Source organism: Myotis myotis, unplaced genomic scaffold, assembly GCF_014108235.1.
Source record: "Myotis myotis isolate mMyoMyo1 unplaced genomic scaffold, mMyoMyo1.p scaffold_m19_p_19, whole genome shotgun sequence".
Taxonomy (NCBI): domain Eukaryota; kingdom Metazoa; phylum Chordata; class Mammalia; order Chiroptera; family Vespertilionidae; genus Myotis; species Myotis myotis.
Genome location: NW_023416323.1, coordinates 10,638,539 through 10,653,653, shown reverse-complemented (window position 1 = coordinate 10,653,653; position 15,115 = coordinate 10,638,539). Strand labels below are relative to the sequence as shown.

The 15,115-nt window shown below is 50.6% G+C and overlaps 2 protein-coding genes across 2 annotated transcripts; one reads left to right on the top strand and one right to left on the bottom strand.

The window, feature by feature from the left end:
• Positions 1-18: 18 nt before the first annotated feature.
• On the bottom strand, positions 19-2,371 carry HSPB6 (heat shock protein family B (small) member 6). Its single transcript, XM_036346783.1, has 3 exons — positions 2,100-2,371; positions 1,136-1,258; positions 19-1,027 (listed from the first exon to the last, which is right to left on the bottom strand). The coding sequence occupies exons 1-3, from the start codon at positions 2,295-2,297 to the stop codon at positions 839-841; spliced, it is 510 nt and encodes a 169-aa protein (XP_036202676.1). The 5' UTR covers positions 2,298-2,371; the 3' UTR covers positions 19-838.
• Positions 2,372-3,332: 961 nt separating this feature from the next.
• Positions 3,333-12,095, top strand: PROSER3 (proline and serine rich 3). Its single transcript, XM_036346773.1, is given in 12 exon segments — positions 3,333-3,424; positions 4,261-4,411; positions 4,606-4,808; positions 5,909-6,036; positions 6,507-6,616; positions 7,253-7,335; positions 7,437-7,573; positions 9,567-9,742; positions 9,853-10,735; positions 10,820-10,901; positions 11,041-11,116; positions 11,118-12,095. Coding segments are annotated over 11 exon segments (1,911 nt in total). The 5' UTR covers positions 3,333-3,424; positions 4,261-4,405; the 3' UTR covers positions 11,145-12,095.
• Positions 12,096-15,115: the final 3,020 nt, after the last annotated feature.

Here is a 15,115-nt window from a genome sequence, read left to right as displayed (position 1 = left end):
CCAGACATAAAGCAGATGGCACAGCTCTAGCACATTTATTGAGGAGTGAGGGGATAGGACAGCAGGGAATTTAGGGAGGGAGAAAAATTGGGAATCAAAATCTAAGAAAGTGGCTGCAGGCTGGGTCTTGGAGAATAAGGGGTAGAGTCTGGAAGGTGGATTGCCTGTGATTAGAGACTTAAGGGTCAAGACAAAGTGACTGGGGTGTCCTTGGTGAAGTTGGAGGAGGGTTAGGACATTCTGCAGAGCCTGGGGAAATGAGCAGGATATCTACATTTTGAGGGTCCTGGTTGGTCTAGAATGGGTTTTCCAAGGGCGGGGGTCTGAAAAGGGATTCAAGAGTCTGAAGGTGGCTAGCTGAGGTTTTATGTCAGAAGATGAGAAGAGGGGTGGGGGTGGACTGTCTGGTTAGAATGAGGGGAAGACCAGGCTTGGGTGATCTGGTGTGGGAAGTCTGCAGCGTCTGGGGCTTTGTGGGGTAGCGGGGGGTGGGGGGAGGGTTGTGCTTAATTGGCCTATGGTGGGAACAGGGCTGTCTCTTATCATAATCAGGTGTCAGAGTGATTATTTTCATAATGAGAAGGAAATAGGTTTTGAGTGGGTTTACAAGCCAAGAAATGGGTTAGTGGGGATGGGCTTGTAGGGTCTGGAAGCTAGGAAGGTGTTGGGGTTTGAAAACGAGGGTGTGTGAGAGAGATCAGGGCTGAGTCTAGGTTGGAAGGGTCCCGGCTGGACCCCAGATGGGGTGTAGGGGTGGTGGTCTTGGCGAGCTTGGTACATCTGGCTGGGCGGAGTCAGGTCGGCTTTAAAAGAGGTGGCCTGCGGCGGTCCCCAGGCTTCAGGTGTGCCCAGACCCCAACTTGGCAGCAGCCTGTGGTTGCGGCAGTGGGGCCTGGGCCAGCACGGGCGCGGCCTGGATGGACAGAACGCCCTCGGGAGACAACGCTGATGTCACAGCGGCAGGGTCCACACCAGGCGGCAAACGGTAGCGGCGGTGGAACTCTCGAGCCACGTATCCGTGCTCATCCTGGAAACGGAGAGGCTTGAGAGGCCCACCCTTCCCTATGGCTGCCCCGCTCCCCTAGGCCTGCCCACCAGCGGGCTCACGGGGCACTGCCCCCACCAGCGGGCTCACCGGGCGCTCCTCATGGCGAGCGTGCACCTCCACATGTTCACCAACCACCTTGACAGTGATTTCCTCCGGGGAGAAGTGCTTCACATCCAGCAGCACCGAGAAATGCCCGGGGTCGGCGGGCACCTGTGCACAGCCCATTGTCATCGGGCGCGGCAGGGCTCCCAGGACCCTAGCCAGGCCTCTCCCTCCGGGGTTCTAGCGCAGCTGACTCTGGCCTCTGAAACTGGGAGTCCCCTTTCCAACCTGTAGCCATGGATGGCCTCCTCATCCCGAATAACTGGTCTCATCCTCCTCTCACCCGAGGGAAGAGGCCCCTTTCCCTGCCAGTCAGAGGCCTCAGGCCTCACAGAGTGAGTCCCCTTCCTCCCCCGTGTCGGCGACCCCACAGTCGATGTGTCCCTGGACGCTGACTCCGCGGGCCCTTTGCTCTCAGAGCCCCGGGCCCGCGCTGCCACACCCACACGGGACCCCTGGCCCCTCAGCCGTTACTAGTCCTCCTCCCTTCTCAGAGTGGCCAGCCCCTCCCCACTCTCCAGTCACAAGACCCTCCCCTCTGCCTCTCCGGGGACATAGGGTCACTTCATATCATCTACAAACTCTTCCCGAGAATAACACAACGTTCCCTCCCCGCAGGGGTCACTGGGCGCCCTACGCCCTTCAGAATGATCGGCCTCCCACCCCACCCCACCCCAGATTCCCTGGGTTACTAGCCTCCTTCAAAGTCACCAAGGTCCCCCCCCCCCCCCCAAGAGTGACCGCCTCACCCTATCAGTCCCCTTAGAACTGAGATTCTCCTCAGATGGACGGGGACCTTCGACCCCTCCATTAATCTGGCCTCTAAAATTCCGTACTTGGGGAACCCCAGAAGCCCCTCTGAGTGGCCGGATTCTTCGTCCCTCTCAAAGTCAAGGGACATCCCCTCATCCCCCCCGAGGATGGCCGGAACCCCTCCCCAGGCCGGCACCTGGGCGGCGGGCAGCGCCACGCTGGGTGCGCGCAGGTAGTAGGGCGCCAGCGTGGTGGGGCAGAGTGCAGCGAGCTCAGCCTCCAGGAGCCCCTCGCCGAAGCGCTGGTCGAAGAGGCGCCCAGGCGCCGAAAGCCCGGGCAACGGGGCGGAGGCGCGGCGCAGCCAAGACGGCTGCACGGGCACCGGGATCTCCATCCTGCTCCTCCTGCGCGGTGGTGCCCCTGGTGCGCCCCGCAGCTTTATAGGACGCCCTGTGTCCGCCCTCCGCGGGCCGCCCGGGGACACTCGGACTGCGGCCAGACCCAGCCACTAACAGAGCCTTATTTAGAAAGCCAACAATGACTTGGCCATTTATTAAGCTCCTGCTGGATGCCAGAGAGGTATCAAGATTCTCCAGTTTCCCCGAAGGGAAACTAAGGCTGAGGAGGCGGAGCCTTGCCGGAATTTGGGACCCAGGGCTTGAGAAGCCCTCTGCAGAGCTCCCAGTCCCTTTACTCCACCCCCGCCCCTCAGGCAGCTCTGGGGATGACGCAGATGGCAGTCTTATGAGCAGAGTCGTGGGTAGAGAATGCGGTGGACCAGCCAAACTGTCAGAAGGACACAGGACAGACTCTATTTCCATCAGCCCAGTCCCGGGCAAGCCGGGCCTAATTCTGTGCCTCTGACTCAGTCTCGGATGCAGAGTAGCGGGGTCTGCCAGGTGAGCAGCGGCCAGGGACCGTGGACAAGAGTCCAGGTTGGCCCCCGGGGGGGCGTGCGCCTGGCCCGAAATAGCTTGTTTTGATCCCGCCACCTGGCCAGGAGCCCAGGCCTGGCACTTGGCGCAACCAGCTGCTCCTGCAGCAAAATGGAAGCAGGTGACCGGGAGGGACGGTCCTGCAGGTCCGACGGATGGAGGGATGTCCGTTAGAGAGGGGACAGTCTCCCTGGTTGCCCCTACAACGGGAAAAGCGGTTGTTGGAATAGTCTGGACGAGATTCCCGCCGCAAGAAGGTTGTAAGACCAGGCTGCAGGGAAGCGCGGGTACTTTAGAACCCCTCCTAACCTTGAACACAGTTTTATATTCTCTCCATTGGTCCACAGGCTTGCCAATCACTGCTGCACGTTATGGTTCTCCAATCACACACGCTCTTTCAGTCACCCGCCTTTGGCCGCTTTCCAATTACTGTTCATCATTGGTCGCCTTGGAGGCGGCTGTAGTCCCGCGAGGGCACCCGGAGGGGGCGGGCTGATAGGGCATTGCTAAGCGACCGAGAGGCGCTGGGTCGGTCGGTGAAGGGGAGTTCCGCGAAGCGCGGAAGTAGCCACCGGATGAACCGCAGGTGAGGCCATCCCTCTTCCCGGGACCGCAGGATGCCCGGGGAAGACCAGGGTGAGAGAAGCACAGCCTGGGGTCCGGATGGCTGGGGTCCGGAGTCTCTCCTCAGCCGCAGGGAACTGAAACCCGCAAACTGTTCCACAGCTTTGGCTGCTCCAGTCTTGGACTTCACCGTCCCCGGGGGTCCCATAGTGTCTTGCGTTCCGCTGTTAGTGACCCCAAGATGCTTTTTTTCCTTCTTCTAAGAGTGTCCAGGAGCATCTTGGGAATCAAGTTTCTTAATTTTGAAATTGCCCCCAGACTCCCATAGGTGTTGTTTTGTTTATCTTTCTTGCTTAGGAAGAGCCCATTGACTGATGGGGATTGTAGTGCATCTGCCCCTTTTTCCTTAGTGCCCCCAAGACTTATGGGAAATGTACTGCGATAGGGTTTAGCCATGGTTCTTAACCCGAGCTCCACTCCAAAATTCTCCGGGGCGCTAGGAAAAAGATACAGATGCCTAACAACTGCTTCCAGATAATTCTTATTCTTTTAGTCTGGAGTGAGGACCACGCATCTGTTGTTGTTGTTTTAAGACAGCTCCTAGGCTGGATCCAGTGTTGAGAGCCACCATTAGCAGTTCCTCGCTTCTTCTCTTTTGAGACTGCTCCAAGGGCTGGCGCCTCCAGTATCATTATCTTGAATGTGCAGTGGTGCTTTGTGGGAATTATGGTCCATCTCTTACAGGAATCCATGGGAATTGTATAGTCTTTCTGCCCTCCTCTTCCCATCCTCCTGCCCTGATTCCTCCTGGGCTGCAGTGACCATGATCTGCCTACCAACTTTACTCTCTCCTTGCAGCCTGCAAGTTTTCAACACTCGAGACAGCCCCTTTGGGGATGCTCCCCTGGGTCAAAGCTAGACCTGGCACCCCAAGGTGAGAACACCACACAGAGAGTGCTCTGTGCCAGCCTAGTAGCAAGGGAGTGAAGACCTGTGATAAGAGATGCAGGTGAGAGATTAAACACAGTCCCTCCTCCTCTCCCCCGGCCCTTCCTTCATCTACTCCTCTACCACCAGCATAGCCGAATTTACTCTGAGTTGTTACCATTGTGAGATGTGTTTCCTCCCCTCTGGACTAAGACTTCATGTGTGTCTTTGTTTCAGGGATATCACTTTTTCTTCTCCCTACCTCCCCTATCTTAGACCCTGAGTCCATCCAGGTCCCAGAGATCCAGGATCCCAGAAACTCCCAAGGCTCTGGCCACAGATCCCAACTCCCCTGAGCTATTTGAGGAGTCCTGGCCATCCAGGTCAGGGACCCCTTCCCCACCCAGCACCACTGAGGAACAGATGGGTGCCTCCTCCCCACCCACCCTGATTGACAGTAGTGACTCCGTGGTGGCCAAGTAAGTACCATCAGCCCTGAGGGCAAGAAAGATTGGGGGGCGGGGGGAAGGCATCCTGTTATTACCACAGCCAGTGCTGTTTATGTAGCACTTTCAGGACCACACTTCATGTGTGTTAAGAGCTCTGGAGTTAGGCTGCCTGGGTTCAAATCCCAGCTCTGTCACTTACTCTTTGTATGATCTTGGTCTAAGTTTTTTTGTCTGAAAATTGGGGATATGCCGAAACCGGTTTGGCTCAGTGGATAGAGCGTCGGCCTGCGGACTGAAGGGTCCCAGGTTCGATTCTGGTCAAGGGCAGGTACCTGGGTTGCGGGCACATCCCCAGTAGGAGATGTGCAGGAGGCGGCTGATCGATGTTTCTCTCTCATCGATGTTTCTAACTCTCTATCTTTCTCCCTTCCTCTCTGTAAAAAATCAATAAAATATATTTAAAAAAAAAAAATTGGGGATATGAATAACATATCCCCTAGGGCTGTTTAAGCTTTCAATGAGTTACTTACTGTCTGTAAAGCTTCTATAACAATGCTTGTCACATAGTGAGCACTTGGATTTGTAGGGTACAAGTTCAGCTGTTACAACAAAGAGCCCCAAATTAATTGTGGCTTAAACAAAAATAGTACTTATTTCTCCCTCAACTAACAGTATAGGCAGAAGCAACCAGGGCCAATATAGCAGCCCCTAGTTGAGGTATCAGAGACACAGTTTACTTCTATCTCATACCCCCCACCCCGCCACTTCTCCCCTCCCCAGACTGTTGCCCTTTCCTTCATGGACCAAAATGGCTCCCAACAACATCCATTATTCAGAATCACATCTCTTCACACCCTGTTAGTCAAGAACCCAGTTTCATGGCCATAAAGTTACAAGGGCACTTGGCAAATGTATGTATAGAAGAGTGGGTATGTGTCCACAATATTGTATTACTATATAAGAAAAGAGAATGGATATTGAGGGACAACTACCAGGTGCTTCCATAATGCTCAATAAACATTGAGCATTATGGAAGCACCTGGTAGTTGTCCCTGGTAGTTGTGATTATTACTGTTATTATTAGTTGGCTCTCCTTACCCCACCCTCCTCCCATTCTCTGATGCCCACAGGTTCATAAACCGGTTCCGCCAGGCTCAGCCCACAAGCCGAGAGGAACGCCAGCCTGCAGGCCCAACCCCAGCTGACTTTTGGTGGTTGCGGCCTGAATCTCCAGACCCTACTAGTCAACTTGCAGCAGGTACTTGCTTCAGTCCCATCCACTCCTGGCCTAAAACCTTTTCTTTCTTTTTTTAAAAATTTATCTTTATTGTTGAAAGTATTACAAATGTCTTTTTTCCCTCCATCGACCCCCTCCACTCAACTCCTGTCCCCTCACCAGGCCTTTCCCTCACTATTGCCTGTCAATGGGCTATGCATATATGCATATAAATTCATTGTTTAATCTCTTCCCCCCCACTCCCTTCCCTCTGAAATAGGTTAGTCTGTTGCATGTTTCAAGGTCTCTGGATCATTTTTGTTCATCAGTTTATTTTGTTCATTAGATTCCACATGCAAGTGAGATCATGTGGTACTTGTCTTTCTCTGACTGGTTTATTTCGCTTAGCATAGTACTCTCCAGGTCCTTCTATGCTGTTCCAGAATCTTTCTTGTACAGTGCTCTCAGCAGCCACTCCTCCTGGCCCTCCTACATCAATTGGGGTTTCTCAGCAGGAGCCAATAAACCAGAAGGAAGACTCACCACGGAAGTCCTGACTCTTGCCAAGGTGGCCAGTGCATCACAGGCTAAGGCTATGGCCCCCCTTCAGGAAATAAAGCAGGTGACATCCCCATTTACTCCGCCTATGTTACCTGAACTGACATCACCAGCCCTGGGATAGAATTAGAGTCAGTCCACAATTCAAGGAAGCATAAACAAACAAACAAAAAAAGGATTGGTTTGCTAATGCAATTAAAAAGTCCAAAAGTAGCTTCTTTCAGGCATGGCTGGATCCAAGTGTTTGAACACTATTGGGAAGAACCTGACTGGTTTGGCTTTCTGTTCTTCTTTGTTGGGCTCAGTCTCAGGCAGGCTTTCCTCTCATAGTAGCTAAGATGGCCTCAGTAGTTCTAGCCTTTTAACTTATTTAATCCACAGGAAAGAGGAGCCTTTTCTGATAGCTCCATCCAAAGCCCCTGTTACTCTCATCAGCTCACAATCACTGTGAACCAGAGGACAGAATGTTGTGATTAGCCAGGCCTGGTCAGGAAGGCAGGGTCAACACTTCTCCTACAACAGGAATTTCATTGAGGGGTGTGATCCACACAGGAAAACTGGGTTACTCTTCCCTGAAGAGGAAGAGCAGATTTTAAGCCAGCGTGTGAGGGTACCAGGTGGAGTGCAGATATGCACTCCAGGCCCTCTGTCTGAGCAGCCTTTGGAATCTGGGCTGGCCTCTGACCATCTCACCTCACAGAGCCTCAACACATGGAACTCATCTCTGCTGGACCTGGAGATGCTGAGCCTGCAAAGCAGAGCTGCCAGGCTGCTGAAACACAGGTGCTTTCCCTGCCCCCATCATCCTCTCCACTCCTTCAACTCCAGGCCCCACCCATTGCCTCTGAGACCCCTCTTGCCTTACTTCTGTATTCTTCCTACAGCAAAGCCTCCGTCTCCTCCTCCTGCAGCCCCAGCAATTCCAGCAATTCCTTATTCCCTGTCAGCTCTGATGGTTTTTCTCCTTCCTCTGTGGCCTTCACCCCTGACTCCAGCAAGGGCTCTGACCCCAAGGCACATGGTGAGTTCTGGAGAACAAGGATTGAGGGCAGCCAGTGTGAGTCCCACAAATGCCACTCTGTGCCTTCCTTGTTTCCTCAGCTTTAAAACGGGGATAATAATTATACTCTTCTACTGTGGGTGTGGTGAAGATTAAATTAGTTGATGAATATGGAGTACTTAGCACCAGTCAGTTAATAGTAGCTATCATTAGTAGGACAGGTTCTCTCTCTGTATCCTATTTGCCTCTCTAAACACAAAGCTCCAAAATCAGAAGGCTTCTTGCAAATTTGGCGCTACATTTGATTTGACAGCAAAATCTGACCTCAACAATGAGAAGGATATTTATTATCTATCTATCTATCATTTAGGACAACTTCATATTTTTGCTATGGATATATTACATTGAAACATATGAAATTTTTGCCTTTGTAAGTAAAAAATGGTTAAATATTGCCAATTGCATGTTGTTCAACCAAGTACCAATGTGTTAGAGTCTGGTGTACGGCATCAGACCCCTGGCTACACTGTATATACCATACAACTTTGCTAAAACATGCAAGATTTCAGAAATGAGATTAAGGACCAGGGTTACTGTTGGTGCCATCATTGTGGTTACTTTTAGTCTGTGCCCAGGTCCTGGGATGCAGTGGAGCACAGGACAGGTGCTCTGTGTATCTCATGGGGCTCCATGAGTGGGGACAGGCAAGCACAAGTAACCAGAGAGGTTTTCATGCATGTGTGTGATCCTGCTCAAACTCACCTGTCTGATTCTTCCTTCCATCCAAGTTCCACCTTTTGTTCACCTTTCCTTTCTGAACCTCAATTTTCTCTTCTTTAAAATGGGAATAAAACTAGTACCTATTTCATGATTTTTTTTTTTTTTTTTGCAGATCATTCATTCATCTAACAAAAATTAAATTTCTGCTGTGTATGAGGCCCTGAGAGTAGGATTAGATGTTCCACAGTGAACCAACCATAAATACTTTTATCCTCAGGGTTCTCACAGCATAGTGAGTGTAGAAGAGAGTAGCTACATAACCCCACAAGCAAATGTGAAATGTAGCCAGAAACGAGGGCTATTCAGGAGAGGATTGTGATGCTGAGAAGTCAGAGAAGGCCTTCCTAGAAGAGATGCTATCTAGGTGGAGACCTGAATGATGAAGGTGGGGACAGGCGCCTTCTAACATGTTCAGAGGACCTGAAGCATGGTGCAGACAATGAACTAGAAAAGGCAAGAGCCAGTGGTGAGAGTAGTATGTGATAAGGAGGGACAGATTGGCAGAGGTAGATTACATTGGGCCATGTTGGCTTGGGGAGGCATTTGGTCATTATCTTAGTACCAGGGAGCCACGAGAGGGTTCTGAGGAGGGAGGGTACATGATTTTCCTCGAGTGTTAACAAACTCCCCCCGGCTGCTCTCGGTACCCAGTGAGAGATGCTGGTAGTTTGGCTTGGGCCAGAGCTTGAGCAGAGTAGAGGGCAGTGGCCAGGTTTGGAAGTAGAATCACAGGATTCTATCCACACATCTTTTTGGGGGATATAAAGAGTTGGGGAGGAGAGAGAGGTCTGAGATGATGCCCCCCCCCTCCCTGTGTAGCATCAGGTGGTCAGGCTTCTGAGAGACAGTGGTAGCCCTACTTATCATTGCTGTTAAAATGATGCTCTGGGTGATGGGAAAATGTTCTTTTGCCGTACTGGACCGAGGACAGCCAGTGGCCCTGTCCTGAGTCACTGTTGTACTGAGCCAGAACAGTGCCTGGCTCAATAGTAAGAGCTAAATAAACATTTGTTAATGAAGGAAGAATTGAATGATGGCAAGTTGGGAAGTCCATGAGTCCTCTCTCCTCTGACTTTGCCCTTCTTCACTTCCCACTCTAGAGAGGAGTTGGGACATTATCTGGAGAGCATGTCTGAATATTGGTACAGTCGAATGTTGTGTGCACTGGCTGTCATCAGGTTGGTCATCCCCAGAACCTCCTGTCTTACCCTTCTTCCCTCTACTTACCCTACAGCAACTCCCGCACCAGCTCCCATCCCTGCTCCAGCCTTGGTCTCCTCCCAGGCACCCCTGCGACCAGAGGATGACATTCTGTACCAGTGGCGACAGCGGCGGAAGCTTGAACAAGCTCAAGGAGGTCAGGGTGATGGAACCTGGGTATTGCCAGGGACCTCTGCCCTCACTACTCCGGTGAGATGGGGGAGGGAGGCATCTGAGGGGGATCCTAAGGGTAGTTGGAGGGAGGGAGGCCGGAGGCCTGAGTGGAACTGAGGACACCCTACCCTTTCTCTCCCCCTCAGGTTCCTGTCCCTGTCTGTCTGCATACCTCGCCTGCCCCTGCGGAGACCCTTAGTTCCCTGGGAACACAGCCTAACTGCATCCCACTTTGGGGCAGTGTGGCCGGGCCTGCTCCCCAGGAAGTCTATGTGGAGAGGCCTCCTATTCCCCCAGGGTTCTCTCCACACATCTTTCGGGGCCCCTACCCCCAAGGGTTTTTCTGGGCCCCACAGACCGGTTCCTGGGTATCTTTTGGGGGCGTCCCCCACACGCCCTGTGCCTCTATTCCTGGGCCCCCTATCACTCCCCAGGGCCCGCCCACCCCTGCGCCATGTAGCTCCGCGCAGCTCGAGAGGCCGGACCCCAAACCTCGGAAGGGTAGAGCCTGGCGCCCAGAATCTGCTGGGCGAGTCATGGCTGACCAGGAGCCCAGCCCGCAGCTCCGCGGCCCTCTGGGCCAGGTAGTGACCGCTCGGCTCTTCCCCGACAGCCTGGAGGACACGCCCCCTCGCCTCAAGGGCCTGCCTCCACCTCTGGCTGAATCTCAGAAAATGAAGACCGCACAACCCAAAACTAAGGTCATGCCCCGGTGCTCAGAAGTTACATCCCCTCTATCGGATTCACGGTTTCCTCAGGCGACCCCACCTGGTTGGCCTAAGGCCGAGTCTCGAGATGCCAAAGCCACGCCTCCCGCAGAGGGGTGGGTGCTTTGCAAGGAAGTCAGGAATCCTCAGCCCAAGGCCCCGCCCCCTCCAGCTGAAGAGGCTTCCACCGGGGTTGAGGCCCCGCCCCCTTTGGTCCAGGCGGGGTCTTTAGAGGCTGCGGTCACCTCCTCGCCCGCTGCTGACCACGCCCCCCCAGAGGACCTGCTCTCCCAGGCCGCCAGGCTTCTGCAGGCTGCTGAAGGTGAACTGATGCGTGTGGCTGCTGGGATCTGCTGTCGAGCATATTATGAGTCCAGCCCCCTGGAGCTCGCTCTTTTTCCTCCAGATTCCGACAGCAGCGAGTTCCAGGAGGACCCTGTGCTGCAGGTGCTAAGGGTTCAGAGGGCCGAGCTGCGGCGGCAGAAAAGGTGACTATCTCCAGGCTTTATCTTCTGAGATTCCCGTCAAGTGTCCACCTCTCTTGAACCCCTTTCCCAGAACTATCCAGAGCTCCAGACCCCAATCCTGAGCACATACCTCAGCCTCTACTACCTCGCTTTTTTCCAGGAAAGTGGACGCCCAATTATCCCTTCTACTGGGTCACACTGAAGACTCAGGGACTTGGTCTCCTCCAGCCAGGTCGACCCCCAGGACCCCAAGGATGCGGCTGAGGAGGGAAGGAGCCTCACTTGAGGCCAGAAGACTTTGAATTGTAGAAATTCTGTTTTTCCCAATGAAATGCTCTTTTTGGGTTACAGGTTGTCTCTGAGAAAAGAGTCTGGAAAGGCCAAGAGTCATGCTTGGGAAATAGTCACCCCCCCCCCCCCCCCCACCCCACCCTTACCCTACTTACTGACTGTGGTACAGAATCTCTTCTAGTTTTATCCTCTTTGAGGTCTAGGCAGGGGAGGGGTTCCAGGCAAAGCTTCAGGCAGGACTGGGACTCATCTTAACTCAGGAGTGGATCCTCCTGTCTCAGATGAGACAGAAGGAACTTCCCTCTTGGTATGAAGCTATCAGGGTGTTGGACAGTGGTTAGTCCTCAGTCCACGTTCTGCTTGAACCAGGACAGTATTTGGTTCATTGATCCCACCCTCGAAGCTTTTCCTTCCCCTGCCTCTAGCATCACTGACATGTCACTTTGGTGTGTCCCAGGGCTCTGGTCTTAACTTCTCTATCTAAACTCTTCCCATGTGCTATTGTAGCTTCCTGGCTCTACATCCTATCTCTATTTTGATAGTCCCTAAATTTATATCTTCAGTCTAGACCTGGCCACTAAACCTCAGGCTTCTATATCCTGCTACCTGCTCATCATCCTCACTCAGAGGTCTAAGAGATGTCCCATACTGCACAGGTCTTAAACTGAGCTCCCAATCTACCCCCTAAACCTGCTCCTCCCAAACTTTCCTCAGCTTTGTCCTTCCTGCTCAGTCCAAAAGCCTCAAAGTCGTCCTTGACTCTTGTCTTTTCCTTATACCCACAGTCAGTTGACCAGCAAGTTCTGTCAGGTCTACCTTTAAAATCTATCCAGAATTTAACCCCTTCTTCCCCTTCCATGGCCCTCACCTTATTCTAAGCTATCATTATCTGTTTGGACTATTAAAAACCTGTTTGTTTTGTCAGCAAGTTCTTTGAAACATTTCTTATAAAAAATTAGAATCTAGATTTCTTCTCCTTGAAACTGGATAGAACTTTGTGACCGCCTCCATAAACAGAATGCAGAGGAAATGATACTGTTTTAAATTTCTAAACTGGATTAGAAAAGATGATATAATTTCCATGTGGCTCCTCTCGCTCTCTCTTTCTTGCTCTCTCTTGCTCTCTTGAGCCCTGGGCTACCATATAAAGAGTCCAGTTACCATGTTGGGTAGGGATTTGTGTTACACAGGTGTGTGCACTTGTCAACATACAGTGAAATTTTTGAATTTCATTGTATGTTAAGTTTACCTCAAGAAAAAGAAATATTGAAAAAAAAGAAATATTGAACTCTAGTTAAAGATATGCATACTGAATTATTTAGGGATCAGCATACCAATGTCTAATTTATTTTGAAATACATTAAACATTAGATTAATGGCCGTAACCGGTTTGGCTCAGTGGATAGAGCATTGGCCTGCGGACTGAAAGGTCCCAGGTTCGATTCTGGTCAAGGGCATGTACCTGGGTTGAGGGCACATCCCCAGTAGGGGATGTGCAGGAGGCAGCTGATCAATGTTTCTCTGTCATCCATGTTTCTGACTCTCTATCCCTCCCCCTTTCTCTCTGTAAAAAAATCAATAAAATATATTTTTAAAAATTTAGATTAATGGATGAATAGAGTAATAGGTGGATGTGAATAAAGCAAACAGTAAAATGTTAATGGTAAGATCTAAGTGGTGGATATATTGTAAATTGTTCAACTGTGCTGTATGTTAGAAACTTCATAATAAAACGTTGGAGAGTATATATAGTCAGGATTACTTTGATATCTATTTTAAAACGGGAGGATGGAATAGATTTCTGTAAAAAGTTTCTGTCTCTCAGAGACATGGTAAATATTTGTTTACAGCCTTTTTTTTTTTTTTTTGTAAATATATTTTATTGATTTTTTTACAGAGAGGAAGGGAGAGGGATAGAGAGTTAGAAACATCGATGAGAGAGAAACATCGATCAGCTGCCTCCTGCACACCCCCAACTGGGGATGTGCCTGCAACCAAGGTACATGCCCTTGACCAGAATCGAACCTGGGACCCCTCAGTCCGCAGGCCGACGCTCTATCCACTGAGCCAAACCAGCCAGGGCTACAGCCTTTTTGAACAAACCATACATTTAAATTAAACCAACAGGAAGGAAATATATGTTTAGATATGAAAAAATAAAAGATGTTTATAGTAGAAGAACCTGATCCAGTTGGAGGGTGAGTAAAGCCTAAAAGGATTCCTGAGAAGTTAGATTTAAGCTGTGACAGGTAGACATTAACTAGTTGACAGAGGGCTGTTTTAATTACTATTGCTGGGTTACAAATCACCCCCAAAATTTAGTGGCATAAAACAATCTGGCACCAGGGCTCACATGATGAGCTGGAACTATAGACTATAGAAACTACACATGATTTCCATGTGGCTTGGGCTTCCTCAGAACATGACTACCTCAGCATAACCACGTTTCTCACATGCCTCAACACACCTAGAGCTAGTCATTCCAGTAGACAAGGAGGAAGCTGCATTGCCTCTTACTACCTAACCTTGGAAGTCACATTATCTCTCTATTTTTATAATTTTTTTAAATCATTACCCAAGGAGTAGGAATTCTTCCCCCCACCCCCACCCCCTGCATTAATTTTAGAGAGAGTGAAGGGAGGGTGTAGAGGGGGAGAGAGAAACATCCATGTGACAGACACATTGATTGGTTGCCTCCCACACGCACACGGACTGGGAGTGGGGATGGGACCTGCAATACAGGTACGTGCCCTTGACCAGGAATTGAACCTGTGACCCTCTGGTAAGTGGGCTGATGCTCTAACCACTTAGCATTGCTGGCCAGGGTGGAAGTCACAATCTCTATTAGTCGAAGTTGTCACAAATCTGCCCAGATTCAAAGGGGAGGGGATGTACTTTCTACCTTTTCATCAGAGAAGTGTCAAAGGATTTGCAACCACCACAGAGGTTGAGTGGGAAAAGAGGATTACTCCAGGTAGAGGGAACATCACATGGGAGGTATCTGTGATGAGAGTGAGGTCTGCAAATTTAATAAATTGAAGTGAGTAACTGTAAATTGACCCCTCCTCCAGTACTCCCCCCAATCCCTGCTTAATTGAAAAAAATTTTTTTATTGATTTCAGAGAGGAAGAGAGAGGGAAAGAGAGATAGAAACATCAATAATGAGAGTGAATCATTGATCGGCTGCCTCGTGTATGCCCCATACTGGGAATCACAACCCGGGCATGTGCCCTGGCCAGGAATTAAACCATGACCATTGAGCCACACTAGCTGGGTCCTGCTTACTTTTTATCCATAGAACTTATCACCTTCTAATATTCTTTATTTTTAAATATTTATTTTGTTCACTGTTTTCTCCCACTAGTTTTTTAGTTCCATGTGGGCAGGGTACATTTTCCTGTTTTGTTTACTGATGTGTCCACAAATTAAATAAGTGGTAGGAGTTTTTTGAATAAGTAGGTGGGTCAAGGATGAACCTTCTGAGGTGAAAGCCTTGTTGAAGGCATGACCAATGAGAGTTCTCTTGGAAAGGGTGTTAGTGTTTTCTGAATCTGGCTCGTCAGCAGCGGGAAAGATTGGGATTGGCTTTTTGGGAGGCATGGCCATGTTCTGGCATTTTGGGCTAAACTTACTCCTAGGAAAAAGGATTCAAGGCTGGAGGCTGACCTGTAAAAAACAGTAGAGAAGGCAAGGAAATATCCAGTGGGTAGAGCCAAGTCGCAGAGTGCCTAGAATTATGTCCCAGGCAGGGCATTTGAGTCCGTGGAAAATGCCCATGGGCGAATGTCCTCAGTATATTGAAGACAGGGTTGGGGTCAGGACAGACAAGGTGTGGCTTAGAGGATTGGAACTTTGAAAAGCTGCTTGCGGATGGAGAAAAGCCCTGAGCCCACGGGAGAATCCAGTTATGAGTGTCAGAGGAGCGGTCACTGAGCGTAGACTGA

What these genes read in the sequence shown, in the direction of transcription:
- HSPB6 (XM_036346783.1), bottom strand. Translation starts at nt 2,297, where the DNA reads ATGGAGATCCCGGTGCCCGTGCAGCCGTCTTGGCTGCGCCGCGCCTCC. An exon ending in TGGCGCTGCCCGCCGCCCAG is followed by an intron (nt 1,259 to 2,099) that starts GTGCCGGCCTGG and finishes GGCTGTGCACAG; the next exon opens with GTGCCCGCCGACCCCGGGCA. An exon ending in CTCGCCATGAGGAGCGCCCG is followed by an intron (nt 1,028 to 1,135) that starts GTGAGCCCGCTG and finishes CTCCGTTTCCAG; the next exon opens with GATGAGCACGGATACGTGGC.